The sequence below is a fragment of the Lutjanus erythropterus genome, chromosome 4, assembly GCF_056507025.1.
Source record: "Lutjanus erythropterus isolate fLutEry1 chromosome 4, fLutEry1.hap2, whole genome shotgun sequence".
NCBI classification, from domain to species: domain Eukaryota; kingdom Metazoa; phylum Chordata; class Actinopteri; order Lutjaniformes; family Lutjanidae; genus Lutjanus; species Lutjanus erythropterus.
In genome coordinates, this window is record NC_139320.1 from 8779034 (window position 1) to 8795685 (window position 16652).

The window sequence follows — 16652 nt, forward strand, 5'->3', positions numbered from 1 at the left end:
CACGGACACAGTAAAAAGAAAACACTGACACACAACGGGAGTTTAAAAGTTTTTATTTCAGAATAATTACATATAATCAGGTACTAAAGTGTACAATTTATCACAGCAATAATCACACAGTTCTAACCTTTACATTCATTAAAATATTTCATAAACAGGTTCAACAATAAATTAAATTCTATGGCTCAAAACCTTTTTAAATTTGGATCCATATTCAGACACAAACACGAACACAACGAACCTGCATGTGCTGATCTGGTTACAGAGGCAGATCAAGTGACACGGTGCGCCTTCAGGACTTGTTTTGGCATGAAATTGCCCTTTAGTTTTTGGATCCCAAACAAACACAATGCAGTTTTTTTTTTTTTGACATGGTGTTGGTTGGCCTCTTCCTCTGCATTTTTACCATTTTTATTTCTTCAAAGAGCAGAACGCTCACTCAAACAACAGGTGCACGCTGACCGGTTTGATCCGACTCACAGTGATTGAAAGACATATTTCACCAGAAAGAACTTGAAGCTGCTCAGGCAGAAACTTCCAGGTATTTAATAGTTAAATTAATATTTTAGTCAAATCAGATCTTCAACATTGATTAATGTTACATATTCAAACTGTAATTGTTAATCAATAGCTGTTATTTTAGCAGACCAGTTAAATATCTGACATTGAAATAAATATTTAGCCATTTGAAAGGTATTGTCTAAATCTATTAGATTCCATAATTTTAATTCAATTGTTCAAAAGAAAAAAACTTGAAGCTTTTTTGTGAAACAGTGAAAGGATTCCTGCATTTAGCCTGTTAATGATTTGACCTCATAGATGATGGCACTTTGTTCTCTCCTACATCAAATGCAGCCTGTAGAAGCAGACGTCACGTCTAACAAAGTGATTTAAGGATTTATCTCCACCAAACCAGAGATGGTGACTCTTCTAACAGTGGAAAAACTAATCAAGGCAGTTTTGATTTCTGTGTGTCAAGTTGAAATGAAGTGTGTTTTTACAGAATTAAAGCTCATTTTAGTTCAGTCAAAGAAAGAAACAGGACCATAAATCTGAGCAGCTCAATGTCTTTATCTCAGGAAGCGAATACTCATCTTGTGATCGATGTTCACTTTCTCCAGAGACTGGAAAGAAAAAACAAATGATGATTTCCATGATCCTTGAACCAATATTCACATGCAAAGAAATTATGAGCAAAATGCTTATTTTTATTTCATGAAATTTAACTTTACATTTATTTTTCTAAATACTAAGAAGTGATGTTGATAAATCAGAAATACTTGTGTAATCTTTGAGCCTCTCACCTTCTTGAACTCATCGAAGGAGATGGCGTCGTCTCTGTCCAGGTCGGCCTCCTGGATGGCTCGCTCAGCGATGCTCTGCAGCTGCTCCTCCGTCACCAGCAGCCCCAGCATCGCCCGCAGCACCTGTCAGTCACAGATATGCACCAATCAGTGATCACGCCAGCTTTTCAACTGTTTAAATCTCTTTGACAGGCATTTATCTGTAGAACTCGGACTCAAACTCCCTTTTCCTATCTCTATTTACTCGCTCCCTCTTGGTCAAATCATTAGTAGACATGTTTTATGTTTATGTTTATTATTATTTTATCCTGTGGTGGCTGATGAGATTAATGAACTGAAATACAGAATGTAATCCTGCGAGACTCAAGAAATGTGTAATCAGTGGCCATGCAACCAGTAGCTTCCTATAAATTGTCATTCGTAGCCTGATAAGTTGTTAAGAGGGGAAGTTTGATGCAGTAGCTGCATAGTGTGTGAAATGTAGGCTATTGACAGTGAATTGATTGGTTTTATGGATATTTAGTCTTGTAACTTTGTACACATGAAAGAAGACATGTTTGAAGTTTGTTTCTAATGTGTTTGAGTTGAATAGTTACAGACCAGAAGGAGCTCTGCTCGCGAAATCTTTCCGTCTTTGTCCTGATCATACAGCTGGAAAGCAACTGAGGACACAGACACACAGTTACTGAACCCTTTTCATCAGTGAATCAGAGGTTTAAACATGAAAACAAGCCAAACTGGACTGACATTTGAGTTTCCTGGTTCTGCTGTTGGCCGGCTCCTTCTGGGCTCCGTTTCTGCTTCGGCTTTTGTCTGAGGGACGGAAATGAGCCAGAGTCCGAACAAAGGAGGCAAAGTCCACCGTTTCCTGTCTAGAGGCAGACAGAGAGAGAGAGAGAGAGGGAGAGAGAGAGAGAGAGAGAGAGAGAGAGCGAGAGAGAGAGAGAGAGACAGACAGAGAGAGAGAGAGAGAGGAAAGGCAAATCTTTCCGGTTTCCTTTTCAAAGTGACTAACAAAGACAGGATGAACCTAAAATAGTGCTGCAGTAAAACCCAGATATACAACTTTATTACTCTTCTTCTGTCTCTTCTTCATTGGATTCTACTCAGATCTATTCAATTACAAACATCACTGTTATTTCATTTTCTAATCTAATCCAGTCTGAAAGGAGAAACTTTAGCAGGTTGCTGCACCCTTGAGAGAAAAAGGCGCTGATGATTCTGCCTCCGATGGGGTTCATGTCCAACTCTCGAATTGTTTCAAAATCTTCAGGCCTGAGAAAGACAGAGAGACACATAGACAGAGACAGACAGCTTTAATCCACTTAAATCACATATCAATAGCATGATATGTATCAGCAACAGACACATCATCAGTAAGAGAAAGTTGTTCAATACAATGTTTGTTAAATACATGAAAAAGTTATGAATGAAAAATGAAAAAGTTCCATGTCCTGTTTTATATCATCATAATTACTTTTTTAAGGTTTTATTGGACAACTGCTTTTACAACTCTTTAATAAAAATATGCACAGAAATATTTAAACATTAAACGCACATAGAACCCAAATCATTTTCTAGTTCAGGCTTTTTCAGGCTTTACAGGACACTTTAACAGTAGGTTAAAGTTACCTACCAAGGAGCTACAGATGTAAATTAGCATTCTTGCTAACTCTGCCGTACGCACATCATGTATTACACTGGAATGTACTCTGTTTCTGTTAAATAAATCAATAAATAATAAGTAGAAACATTATAAGAACACTACAGACAGTGGTGCGTCTCTGATCCTTGTCACTTTGATCATGGAGGTGATGCTACCAGGATACAGTCTACAGTATCATATAGGATTGAGTATTTGTATGATGTAGGTTAGGGGGCTCCAAACCTCAGTCAAGGAGAAATCAGACAAACTAGACTGACATGTTGAACTAAACAACCCCTCTGTGAGGACATGGACATGGAGGAGGGGGACAGAACGCTAACAAGGTGTTTGTTCCACCAACCTGAGCTGTCCGCTCTCCTCGATGTCCAGAAACTGAAACCTCTCGTACAGACGACGGATGGTGGCAGCAGAGACTGAAACACACAGAGCGTTTGACACTGATCAATAATCCGTCAGGATCAGTCCTTTGTGCTGCTCACAAATACTGTCAGATCATGTTAAAGGGACAGTTCACCCCCCCCACAAAAAAAAAAAAATCATATTCGTCCTCTTATCTGTAGTGCTGCTTATCCATCTAGAGTTCTTGGAGATTTCGTAGAAACGTCTGCTTTCTCTCCAACATAATGGAAGTAAATGGCGCTTAGCTTGTGGAACTCAAAGCTCCAGAACAGGACAGAAACTGGGTCATGATTTTTTTGAAACAGATGTTGCTGTTGAGGTGTTTTGTTTTTTTGTCTTTTTTTGGCCCTTTGAGCTCCATGAGCCAAGTGCCATTTACTTCCATTATATTGGAGAGAAGTCAGACATCTCCAAGAAGAAAAATGTGTATTTTCTCTGTCCCTCTGAAGCTTGAATGTTTCACTGCTTCATACTGTATCAGGTCACGGCTGCACTGTTGACTCTCACTGTTGACTCTCCTGATAAGCAGCTCTGCAGGATATTAAATCCCTCTGCAGCCTGAATGTGACAACAGGCTGCTCATTTATTCACTTCACTTTTAGATTTCAACCACAGGAGGACTTTTTAGTCAACTTGTTCCAAAAGGTTTTAGAGAAAAAATGAGCTCAGATCAGATGAAAAATTAAATACAATAGAGTGAAAATAAGCTTTAATATGACTGTAAACATGTTTGCAGCTGCTGTACAGAGCAGCACAGTGAACAGTTCCATGTGTCTGTGGTTTGTTATCAGTGAGGACAGTTCAGGGTGGTCGCACACAAATTGAGATAAACAACACATGAAACACACTGATGAGTTTAACAGCACTCACCGAGTTGCTGTCACACGGTCCAGACACACACACACAAAGAAAGTCTGTCTGTCTCTTAAAGGTACAACATATATTTAATTCATAATCCAAACACACAGGAGACGAGACATCACCAAACAGCTAACTGTAGCTGCTGTTAGCTAATTAGCTTGGTTATCCATGCAGCAAGAGGTCCAGGAGCTGTGGGCCACCGCGAGGAGGAAGTTTTCAAGCACAGGGCGGGGGAAAGTTGGCTGCCAGAACCGGATTTGGGAAAGTGGACAACAGAACTCGGATCAGCAGCTCCACACAGAACATGTCGGGACCAGGAACCAGGAGAGGTTGCTGGTCGTGGCTCTTTTGGCTGCTAACGACAACTAAGTTAGCAAAAACTCTGTAAATGAAGCTAAAGCTGAGGAGTCAGAGAACACCAGAAAATATTTTCTCCACAAAATATGATCCAGATTCACCAAAATCAGTGAATAAAGTCATTAAGTCATGTTTTGGCTCAAATTACAAAGTTGCACTTTTTTTACAGGTCCCAGACCATCATATGCTATATTTAGCTAAAATTAGCTGTTAAAACAGTCCACTGTAAAAAATCTGTCACAGATACTACTTTCCTCATGGTGGAAAAATTGTAGTCAGCGGTCAGTAACCATGGTAACCACACAGTCTGCAATATTTTGTCACAGAACAAGGTTTGAGACGACAAACACCCAAAGACACAGACGTAGCATCCTTTTGTAAGTTAGCTAAGTAATGAATCTTTTCTGTGCTGCTAAATGTTGAAGATTGACTGGTTGAACTGTTGACTGTATATGTAAGAATGTCATATATTTTTGTCATATATCATTAAATATGTGCAGAATCTGATGGGGAGTTACATATATGTGTAAATTCTATTAACGAGTAAAGTAAAGTGTGTTTTCTGTCTGTTCTTATGAATAAAGTAGATTAGTTGCAGCAGAAAAGCTGTGGCTTCATGTCTGTCTGTGTTGTTCAGTGCAGGCAGCAGCAGCTCTGTCTGTGTGATGGTTCACTGGTGAAAAGTCCTTTAACTGTGTAGTAAGTCTGAGGTAAAATATGATTGAAATCAATCACTTCAGCAGATACAACAACTCAAAGTGAATCAAAGAGTTTATTAAGACTCTTTGTAGTGTTTTCCACAAACTGTTGCTTTTCTAAGATTTTTCAAAACAGGGAAAACAACTGAAAAAAAAAAATTAAAGATAAATGAAGTGTGAGCTCACATCCGGTTTCGTCCATGAGCTCCTGAGCGTCGGGGATGTTGTTGATGTTGGAGCTGCTGGAGCCCATCCTGTCTTCAGGTCAGGTTTTAGTCTCCTTTAGGCTGCAGTCTGTCCTCTGTTTGAGCAGCATGACTGTGTCCGTCTGTCCCTCTGTCTGAGAGTCCCACCACAGACATGACAGACATGTTGCTCAGCCAATCACTGCTCATCTTACAGCCACGTACTAACCAATAAGCAGCAGACCTGTTCCGACACAGACACAGTGGAAGTGGAAGGAAAAATGGTTGCAGTCAGAATGAAAGACTGCTGCTCTGATGCATAATGTGATTTTATTTTTTCATTTCAGTACATACAGGTGCAGGTTATAAACACAGGTTGTGTGTGAGTGTATGGAGCTGATAATGTGTCAGTGGATCAGCAGTCTCTTCACAGACACTAGATGGAGCCATTTACACACAATTACACACCGTCCAGTGTTAAACATCTGGTGGACAGGAGGGACGTCTTCAACAGAACAAAATGAGGACATGTTGGTCCTCAGTTTGCAGTCTATTTTAGGGTTAAAGCCATGCAGTTATTGATTATGGTCAGTAGATCATCAGTGGTGAGCCTCACTATGGAACTAAAGAAACATCTTTATTTTAACCATTTTACTTTGTAATATGTAAAAGGATAAAATAGGCCCAATAAATACATAATAAATATAAATATAAATATTTTTACTACATGCATATTTACTTGTATGCAGATGTGAGGACATTTTATTAATATGTTTTTTTTATATATATATATTATAACACAAACAATTTTTAAGTCCATTTAAAAAGTAATGATTAACAATATAATCACAAAATGTGTCTTCATATTGACTAAGTCTAATCATCATACTGTGTTTATTATAATGAAGTATGTGCTATAACTGAGTTATTATTATTATTATTATTATTATTATTATTATTATTATTATTATTATTACGATTATGATTGTTATTATTTAATCAAACTGTTATTCAAGAATGAAACTTTATATTTTTCTGCATGAGATTTAAACATTTCGTCTTCCTCTTATTATTATTATTTTATACATTTGTATTAACAGTTATTAAATGTGTCATAAGATGCTGTAGGATTTTATACTGTTATTCATTAAATGTTTAGACACCAGTTAGGAACACTTGATAAAAGTTATAATTGTGGACAAATACACTAATAAACACCAAATAAATCAGTTCACAATTACAATATTCTGTTATAGACAATTTATTCTAAATATTGCAGTGGCATTAAATGGTTGAAAATACAAAGTAAAATTCATTTAGGTGTTAAAAGCTACAGCAATCTTTTTTTTTTCAGCAGATTAAATGACTCATTGCTCATAGTGACAGAAAAATCAATTCATGTTTTCTACAATCCCTGAATCGATTTTTGGAGATATATAGATATAGTCACATAAATAATTAGCTCTTGGTCAGTTAGCTCAATGCTAACATATAATAATGGTGCTATTATCTATCTATTAAGATCCATTTAGCTTTACATGCTTCACATACAACGACTTGTGTGTTCAGACTTTCTTCTTAAATTTCTTCTGTGAAGGATGTTGAATCTAAAGGCACATATTTGTGCCGTGTGCAGTTCTCACAGGCTCGACTAATTCTGACCAAACATCTTCTTTTATTTATTATTTTCTTGTGTCATTGAACAGGAACAACTGAACAGTTTACTTAAAAAATACTTATTACTCTGGGTTTGATTTCAGCAGCATCATTGCCATACTGCATATAAACAAAGACTCACTGATATGTAATGTGTGGTATTTTTGGAAGTTTGAATCATGATATTATCATCATTTAGATGTATGATTCAATTTTTCTCATGATCTTATGTTAGAAAAGCAAAATAAAAACTGCTAGAAATCATAATATCTAATGGTAATATTTGTAGAATTGCAATACATATCAAGTAGCCAGCTCTAACAATCACAGTGAGGTCTCTGAGCGGCTGCCCTCTGTGCCTCGCTGAGCCCACGGTTTGTTTTTCTGGCCAGTAGCTCCTGTTGGATTTATTTTTTTCAGCAGCAGCAGTGGCTGTTTTCAATAAGAAAGCTCTGATACTGTTCACCTGTATGAGGGCTGCTGAGCGGCAAACAGCACAAGGACACAGTTAGAGATAAACTGATGAACACAGAGGAGCATTTAGCAGCTAAAGACACAGATGTTTCCCTCAGGAGCTGGTGGAGACCAAAAACAGAGCAAAACCAGAGTAAATATTGGACTGACATTCATCAGGTGGAGACAAACACTATAATGTGACCACTGTGTTGTTTGCTGATTGAAACTGAGCAGCTGGTTGGAAACACATTTGCTAACACTTGAGCAGCTTGCTCTGCTGCCCTCTAGTGGCTAGAAAAACCTAATTGAAGCAGCTTTTAGTGTGTTTCTTTCTGTTATCTTGGGCTTGTTTTGGCTGAAGTGTTATTATTGGTATTAGCAGTGATTTCAGAGGGTCAGTAATAGTTTTATCAGGAGTTCAGCTTCTCCCCCTGGACTAAAACTAAAACTGGGTCAAAGTCAAAGTCCAAACAGTCCACAGAGCGCGCACATGACTGACCCACGCACACACACACACACACACACACACACACACACACACACACACACACACACACAGACACACACAGACACACACACACAGACACACACACACACTCACACAGACACACACACACACACACACAGACACACACAGACACACGCACACACACACACACACACACACACACACACACACACTCGCACAGACACACACAGACACACGCACACACACACACACACACACACACACACACACACACTCACACAGACACACACTCGCACACACACACACACACACACACAGACACGCACACACACACACACACACACACACACACTCACACAGACACACACACACATTCTTGTACTTGCTACATAGTAAGGACCGAGTCGAATGACCCACAAAGTGAGAACCGGCATTTCTAGACCACATATCAACACAAAGAAAGTATTTCTGAACACTAGATGGCACCATCATACTATACATTCACTCAGATTTTGTGAAAAACGAAGTTTCAGGAAAAAGTTTTTAACCACCGGAGTGAAGTCCGGTTTGTGTTTTCATTAACCCAAAGTATATCACTGCTACTGTTGATGTTAATAATACATAATTTTATATAATAATAATAATTTTATATTTTTCACCTAGAATATCTCATAAATACCCCTTTCCTATTCAGTGGCCAACAAAGATGTCTTATTCATCATCAAATATGAATTAATATGACCTGTAATTAATTGTGTACTTCTAAAAATGGTCATTAGAAGGGTAATTTTATCTTATCTAATTGGCATTAAAATGCCAAATTGGTCATCTCATCTAAGGGTATTTCTGATATTGTATTATCAAACATCTACCAGGTAATTGGCAAACTGGGAAATAGGAATTCTTTTAGACATCAGACTACAGTAGAGCCCCACACAACATATTCCATCTTCATACAGTAATTCATTTGTATTTCTGAAATATTTTAATAAAAACAGTATTTGTGAATACTTGTATGATAAAACATACACCAACAACAAACTGCACAAACAGCACAAAACCACATCACAGCTATAAGCTGAACAGACATTAAATAAGACTACTAAAACACACAGCTTCAAACAAACTGCTGTTGCCAGCTCCCCCTCAGAACAGGACCACCCAGTGTTCCTTTAACAGGTGTGGAGCTATGAAAAAAACAACAAGAGAAAAAAAAAACAAAAAACCCCAGACCTTTCTCGTCCTTGTATCTCTGGTTTTGTTTGCATCTCAAAATACAGCAATACAAAATAAGGCAAGATTACCTTAATCACTACTCTTTAAAAATGAAGCTTTCTCTTGATTTTAACTATTTCATTATAAACAAAATACTTAATATCCTTCCATGTTCGAGTGCAAAGGACTGGAGATTCTTTCCCAATGCATCGCAGACAGTCATTCTTTCCTGGCACCTTCTTCAGCGCAATGAATTTTGCCATCCCTCGCTGGACTGCATTCTTCTCTTGGTCAGTCCAGGGTCTCTTAACTTGTATTTTTGCATCTATAAAATCAGAAAATAAAGGTTCCATATAACTGGACAGTAACAGATGCTAACAGACAAGACAGATTTTTATTCAAACAATGATAAATTCAGAACATCCTGTCACAAGCATGGCTGACAAACTCCCCTGGATGTGTCCTAACACCACTGCATCAGCTGTGGAGACTTCCCTACTGATTTCTTTTAAAGCCTTTGCACTAGTGCCAGACCAAAATGATCAACTCTAGCCAGGAAATGGTCTGATGTCATCCATCAAAGCAGCTAATCTACCAAGAAATCAAACATGACAGCACCAATGCTCCCTCCTTCACCTGAACTCACTGTGAAACAGGTATGATCTGCTGACTGAACAAAATGTGTAATATACAGTTACAATTAATGATCTGATAATTGAAAAGAACTGACAAAACAGATATTGTTAAGAATGCTCCTTGTGTATTTGTTTTACTGTCAGGATAGAAGATGGATTGCAGTGATTTTCTGTGGACTGTATGTCATGACTTTGACCTGCCACCAAGATATTCACTATTTCATAAGTAAATCTCAGAGCTACTTTCCCTTCGCATCACTGGATGTGAAGTCATGGACTAGAAGGCCTGCAGTCCTTTTCAGAATTCGTCTTACTGTGACTTTTTGATATTTTCTGAATCCTTGTAGTACATGAAGTACACAAGATTTCAGTATTTATACAACAGACTGTCACAGCAGTAACGTAGATGCAATTCATTTTATTTCTGAATAATATGTCTTTGTTATTCAAACAAGACCATTCTTACCTAAACTCAACTTCATCTAAGACATGAATACTGTAATTTTTAAGTGTGTTTTATTAACTATGCCTACTTATTGGTTACTTTGCAAACTGAGATTTTGCACATGAAATATATGAAGACATATTAATCACTTTTAGTTATAAGTAACAGTTCATAAATGTTACTACAGCTTGACAGTAAACTATTCTGTTGGCAGAAAATTAACTGGCACCCATTCTAGTAAATCATTAAGTCATTGTTAATACATCAAAGACATCATCCTGTAACAGAATTTTTATAGCATGTTATTAATACTTTGACTTAAGTAAAAGGACTACCACTGATGTTCAGTCAACATAAATAAACCCCACCGTAAAATACAACAAACATCCTACCAATCATGTAACAACACTAATGAAATGAACCTGTACCACAACTCATAATACCTCTGATGCAGTCATCCCGTCCTAGTGACTTCTGCGCTGTCAGCAAGTGGCAACTGTACTGTCTTCAGAAAATTTACCTGTATTCCCTCTTTGAGATGCAGTTTTCTTTCCCTTCTTGGCAGAGGATTTTGTGGAAGTGACACTTTGTTCCTCTTCATCTGAAAATGGATATTAATACAGTTAAAATACTGAAGAGTCAGATTCAGAACACTTCACTTGTTTATGTCACCTGGACTCACCTGAAACTTCAGCATGTTTTTGTTTAGTTGAGGTCTCTTTTCGCCTCTTAACAGGGGGTGCAGTGTTCATCATGGGCTGCTCCTTTCCATCTGACAAAAAAACACATCAATGGACTCAAACAGTAGTCTTCGGTTCAGAACATATGATTTTTCATTTTAGTTCAAGTCTGAGATTTTGTGGATACTTCCGCCATTTTTATTGTCACACTCAGCAGCTTGCTATGTGGCCTGTGGATGCAAGACCACAGTACTACAGTAGATGCAATGCAAAGCCGATGTATTATAGGCTACAATAGTAAAGCAGTGGGAACTTCTATCGGCCTGTATCGCTGCTTGTTCAATTAAATCTTTTATAAAAAATATTTAATAAAAAAAAAAAATTTGATCTCATTTTAGGTATGATAAAAATGTTTTTGATGAAACTAGACCTTTTTAATAATTAAAAAACAACAACATTTTAATCCATTTTATTGCACATGAATGAATGAACTCTCCTCTGTGGCCACAGTTTTAGATGCAGTGGGAAGACAGTACGTGTCACAGTTTCGATAAAATAATGATTAAATGACACTGAATGTAATAATTGTGTTGAAAACATTCTATTATTAATACCTAATAACATCTGGACTTGAAAATATTTTCATTTTTAAACCTACTAGCAGGTACAACTGCTGGACATGTTTTGTCCCGTTTCTTAAGAATCAGTGCAATGTAGCTGTTACCCAGGCCAGCATGTCAGTTATCTGAAGTGACAGAGTGTTTTTTTCACACCTTTTCAATGTGAATGGCTTAACACCTGTTAATAGTGCAGTTTTCTCAATGTCTAGACTTACCCCTCTCATCATCACTCCAATCATCATCGTGGTCATGTTTTGTTGCAGTCTTTTGCCTCTTAGCTGGAGGTCTTCTGGTGGTCTGTCTGTGGTCTTCTTCTATACGTATATATAAAAAAAAGTTTTAGTAGTGTGAAAGGACTGATATCTGCAATCGAATATTTTAATTTTTAAAGTGCATTTTATTAATTATGCCTACTTATTAGTTACTTTGCAAACTGAGATTTTGCACATGAAACATATGAAGACTCATTTTTTGTGATAAATAATCTAACAGTTCATAAATGTTAGTACGGCTTCACACTTAACTATTCGGTTGGCAAAAAATTAACTGGCACCCATTTTAGTAAATCATTAAGTCATTGTTAATACATCAACATTTTATGGATCAAATGTCACAAATGTGAGGATTTTGTTTTTCTGTATGGTCAACTTTTACACCTTTTCCTGATTATACATTAAATATTTCCAATAAAGGACTTGTAACAGAATTTTTATAGCATGTTATTAATACTTTGACTTAAGTAAAAGGACTACCACTGATGTTCAGTCAACATAAATAAACCCCACCGTAAAATACAACAAACATCCTACCAATCATGTAACAACACTAATGAAATGAACCTGTACCACAACTCATAATACCTCTGATGCAGTCATCCAGTCCTAGTGACTTCTGCATTGTCAGCAAGTGGCAACTGTACTGTCTTCAGAAAATTTACCTGTATTCCCTCTTTGAGATGCAGTTTTCTTCCCCTTCTTGGCAGAGGATTTTGTGGAAGTGACACTTTGTTCCTCTTCATCTGAAAATGGATATTAATACAGTTAAAGTACTGAAGAGTCAGATTCAGAACACTTCACTTGTTTATGTCACCTGGACTCACCTGAAACTTCAGCATGTTTTTCTTTAGTTGAGGTCTCTTTTCGCCTCTTAACAGGGGGTGCAGTGTTCATCATGGGCTGCTCCTTTCCATCTGACAAAAAAACATCAATGGACTCAAACAGTAGTCTTCGGTTCAGAACATATGATTTTTCATTTTAGTTCAAGTCTGAGATTTTGTGGATACTTCTCTTCTTCCATAAAAGAATAATTTTAGTAGTGTGAAAGGACTGATATCTGCAACTGAACGCAGACTGAGAACATTCATATTAACACCTGGACTTACCCACATCACGTTCACTTTCCTCATCGGCATCATAGTCATCATGTTTAGTAGTTGCACCCTTCTTTCGCCTGTCAGCAGGGGATTTTCTTGTGATCGAGTGTTGCTCCTCTCCATCTGAAAAAACAAATGTTTTAGTAAAGTGTATTTACACATTTACACTAGCACAGTGAAAGAGTACTGAACTGGACTCACCCCCTTCATCATCACTCCAATCAACAGGGGGCCTTTCGGGGGTCTGTGGTTGCTCCTCTTCATCTATGAAAAAATATTTTTAGTCAAGTGAAAACACTAATATCTCCGTGTATATCGTCTAAGAAAGATGACACTTGCACAGTGAAACAGTACTGAACTCAGACTGAGAACATTTCTTGTGTTGGTAATTGACTTACCCACATCACTTTCACTCCAAGCACCATTCCTTCTTTTAGTAACAGTCTTCTTCTGTCTCTCAACAGGTGAGCTTGTGGTGGACAGGTGATCCAGATCTCCATCTGATAAGAAAGCATAACTTGAGCTGAAAAAACTGCACTCATTGTTTAGGAAGGTTACCTTTTAATCAAGATAACCTCTTACATAATTTGTTTTAGTCTTACAATTAAAAACAGTAAGTTGAGCCTTAAGCGTTTTAAAATGAATTTCCTGAGTATAGAGATTTAAAAACTTTTCAATTTTAAGTGTGAGCTTAAATGCACTAATATGGAATTTCTTGTGTAAATATGATCACACATATTACTTACCATCATTAACTTCCACTGGTCTGTCTGCATTCGATGTCTGTCCCTCTTTGCCTCTTCTTGAGCCTGTGGTTGCAGAGGGTTCATGTCTTTCATCTATGAAAATGTTCACAGGGAAAATTAGAAGGCTTTTAACACTGCATTATAAGTCAGAATTAACAAGTTCATAGATGCTTCAATACACCACTTTGTGTATTCCTCATAGGAAATTTGCTATGAAAAATTTAGTGTGGTTTGTTTTAGTTACTAACTGTACTCAAATACCAATAATGACTAGAAAAATAAAAGTACAATAAAAACTTCTATCAACATACCAAAGACTACAGAGTCCAGTGTCTTCAGGCTCTTCCCTTTTAGAGATTCTGCTCCTTGCTCCATTGCGAACAGAAGTTTTCCAATCTTGGCCACCTGAAAGGTTTTGTCCGTTTGGCGATAATATTCACAGTGGACTCTTATGTCATGACCCATAAAACGGGCTACTTGTTCCAGTTCTTGATGATCAAGGTCGAGAAGCTGGCATAAAGTAGCAACATGCTTTCTGAGTTTTGTCGATCTCAGGAGTTCTGGGTTGCTTGCCTTGCTCTCTACAGCATATTTCCGGAGGCAATCACACCCACGGATGTTAGTTGTTGTCCCAATCCTAGCAAACAGATATGGGTTGTTATCAAGTATGCCAACGTCAGTCCTTTTTTTGATCAGGAAATCAAGAGAGGCTCTTGTGCGCTCAAGAAGCAGAACAGGCACTTTTCGACCTCTCTTCCCACGTGTCACAATCCGTGTCAGCCTGTGGCTCATTTGTTTTTCCACGGGTGATAATGTATCATAAATGTCTTTATTCACCGGGCCAGTATCTGCGTTTAGATAAGTCTCTAAGGTCAGCCGTGATGCCTCTCCTTCCCTCTTCTTGTTGAAGACAATGATCTGTGCAAGAAGGCTCTCACATAGCCTTTTGTATGCCGTGACGCTCACACACTTCTTCAACTCCGCCTTTGACTCATCCTCAATCTTCCTCAAATAGTTCTGCAGAGTAATAACATCCTCAGTCAAAGGCACACAGTCTTCTTTGTGCCATCGCCGTTGTTCCATTGTACTGTGAGCATTTGTTGACACATAACTGGACCAAGAGCTTTCCAACAGCTCCTTAAACTTCTTGGCTTTCTTTTCACCTAAAACATCTGACGTCATCAAACAATGTCCAATCCAGGCCTCTGTTGCCCCTTTCAGAGAAAATCCAATTTTAACTGCAGTGGATGGCTTTCCATATTCGGTGGTGCTTGTGCTATAATTCGACACTCTTCTGGCTGCTTTTACTGTCAAGTCAAATTTTGTTGGATCACACAGATCTTTCAGACCTTTGACACTCTTGTCAATTTCCTTTGCAGCCAACACAAACCGCCCCAGTTCCCTCATTTTTTGGGCGATGTATCTGTGTTGAGACTGTTCACGTCCCTTTCGTGCAAATAATGTATCTCCATATTTGCATATCATCGAGTCACTTCTGATCTGAGAGGTTACCTTATCTTGCAACATGGTATGAATGAGATTTTGGATTCCATCTGCGGACTCCCTGATTGGAAGGAGTTGTGATGAAGCTTTTTGGATTCTTCCTCTTTTGCCGCTCTGTGTGTCCACTTTTCTAACTCTACATGCTTTCTGATGTCGCCAGAGTTCAGTCCTCTTGAACATGGCGTAACAGTGCAGGCAGGGTAGATAGTCATTCACAGATGCCTTCTCAGAGGGCCGTTTCCAAGTCACAATCTCCCCAGTGCCTTCTTCCAAGACCTTCAGGTTATGTTGCCAGTTACCCTTATTGCGAAGGGCTTCCAGCAGCACCTTCCTTTCTTTGGATCCAACTGGAAAACTAAAGGCCTGGGCAACATCAGCTTCATCCTCATGTTTTCTTTGTAAATGTCTTGCGATCTTCACATTTGACTTTCCACAATATACACAGTATTGGGCTTTGCCCTGAGTCCTCCCACCTTTCTTTTGGCTTGTGTTAACAGTAACTTTTTGCCTGTTGTCACCACCTTGCTGCTTCTTTCCTCCTTTCAATCTGTCAGGTGGATGAGGTGACTTGCCTCTGGTCCTTTGGTCCACAGCTTCTAGTTCCTCATGTTCACTGGATGACAGGCAACAGTGATCTTTCTCTGGGATTCTGTGCCTGGATGACTGCTTCTCGTTCTCTGAAAGTGCCTCATTGTCACTGCTTGATGGTGTTGATGAGGGCTGGTATTCTTCACCAGATCCACTGTTGCTGAATAAGTCTCCATCTTCATCATGTGCATCTGATGAGGGTGAGTGTTTTTTGTCAGATCCATCCTGGAAGGATAACAGCAACTTTTTGGACGGCTCTGACTTTGAAGTTTCAGCTTTCAGAGGGGGGATCCCATGATCAGTGGTTGATGAGTCCAGTGCAGCAAACACAGACTGACAACGCTCGTCTACAAGGAGCCCATCATGGTCACGTGTTGAGGCAGGCTGGTCACTGATGGATCCACTGAGGGAACTTGACTCCATCTCAATAGACAAGTCCATCTTGGAGAACAGATGGACAGAAAGAGGGAAAAAAACATGTTATTCACTCACAGGGATTAATATAAATGACCCACAGCCTTTTTTTGCCTTTAAAACAGTAAAAACTAACACACAGTTTCACATTATTATGTTTCAATACTGGTGTTCAGTCTCTGATTTTTGTGAGATCATCATGTAAATTACTGCTTCAACATCAACACCTTATAAATGCCCAGTTAAGGCAGCCGCTGCCTGTCACTCATGTAAGCATAGCTGGATGAACACAGTGTAGGAGTGATTTAAGTGAATCTCTTCTGGTGTGAACATAAACCAAGAGATCAATTAAATCAGCCTACAGTGTTACTGACTAGCTGTGA

General features: G+C 38.4%; 2 protein-coding genes across 2 annotated transcripts; both read right to left on the reverse strand.

The window, feature by feature from the left end:
* Positions 1 to 37: 37 nt before the first annotated feature.
* Positions 38 to 5636, reverse strand: chp2 (calcineurin-like EF-hand protein 2). The gene is made up of 7 exons (XM_084716888.1): positions 5472 to 5636; positions 3311 to 3383; positions 2499 to 2579; positions 2052 to 2176; positions 1905 to 1966; positions 1305 to 1427; positions 38 to 1124 (listed from the first exon to the last, which is right to left on the reverse strand). The coding sequence occupies exons 1-7, from the start codon at positions 5536 to 5538 to the stop codon at positions 1071 to 1073; spliced, it is 585 nt and encodes a 194-aa protein (XP_084573014.1). The 5' UTR covers positions 5539 to 5636; the 3' UTR covers positions 38 to 1070.
* A 3456-nt stretch (positions 5637 to 9092) lies between these two features.
* LOC146328051 (uncharacterized) lies at positions 9093 to 16300 on the reverse strand. The gene is made up of 10 exons (XM_084716333.1): positions 14076 to 16300; positions 13765 to 13857; positions 13417 to 13518; positions 13220 to 13282; positions 13028 to 13141; positions 12584 to 12835; positions 11862 to 11960; positions 11029 to 11118; positions 10867 to 10947; positions 9093 to 9591 (listed from the first exon to the last, which is right to left on the reverse strand). The coding sequence occupies exons 1-6, from the start codon at positions 16294 to 16296 to the stop codon at positions 12732 to 12734; spliced, it is 2697 nt and encodes an 898-aa protein (XP_084572459.1). The 5' UTR covers positions 16297 to 16300; the 3' UTR covers positions 9093 to 9591; positions 10867 to 10947; positions 11029 to 11118; positions 11862 to 11960; positions 12584 to 12731.
* Positions 16301 to 16652: the final 352 nt, after the last annotated feature.

Bases quoted from the DNA above. Each gene is read 5' to 3' on its own strand.
- LOC146328051 (XM_084716333.1), bottom strand. From the start codon at position 16,296: ATGGACTTGTCTATTGAGATGGAGTCAAGTTCCCTCAGTGGATCCATC. The intron at 13,858-14,075 runs GTATGTTGATAG...ACATTTTCATAG, and splicing joins ACTGGACTCTGTAGTCTTTG to ATGAAAGACATGAACCCTCT. The intron at 13,283-13,416 runs GTAAGTCAATTA...ATTTTTTCATAG, and splicing joins TTGGAGTGAAAGTGATGTGG to ATGAAGAGGAGCAACCACAG.
- chp2 (XM_084716888.1), bottom strand. From the start codon at position 5,538: ATGGGCTCCAGCAGCTCCAACATCAACAACATCCCCGACGCTCAGGAG. The intron at 2,580-3,310 runs GTTGGTGGAACA...TGTCTTTCTCAG, and splicing joins GAGGAGAGCGGACAGCTCAG to GCCTGAAGATTTTGAAACAA. The intron at 1,428-1,904 runs GTCTGTAACTAT...TGTGACTGACAG, and splicing joins CGCGAGCAGAGCTCCTTCTG to GTGCTGCGGGCGATGCTGGG.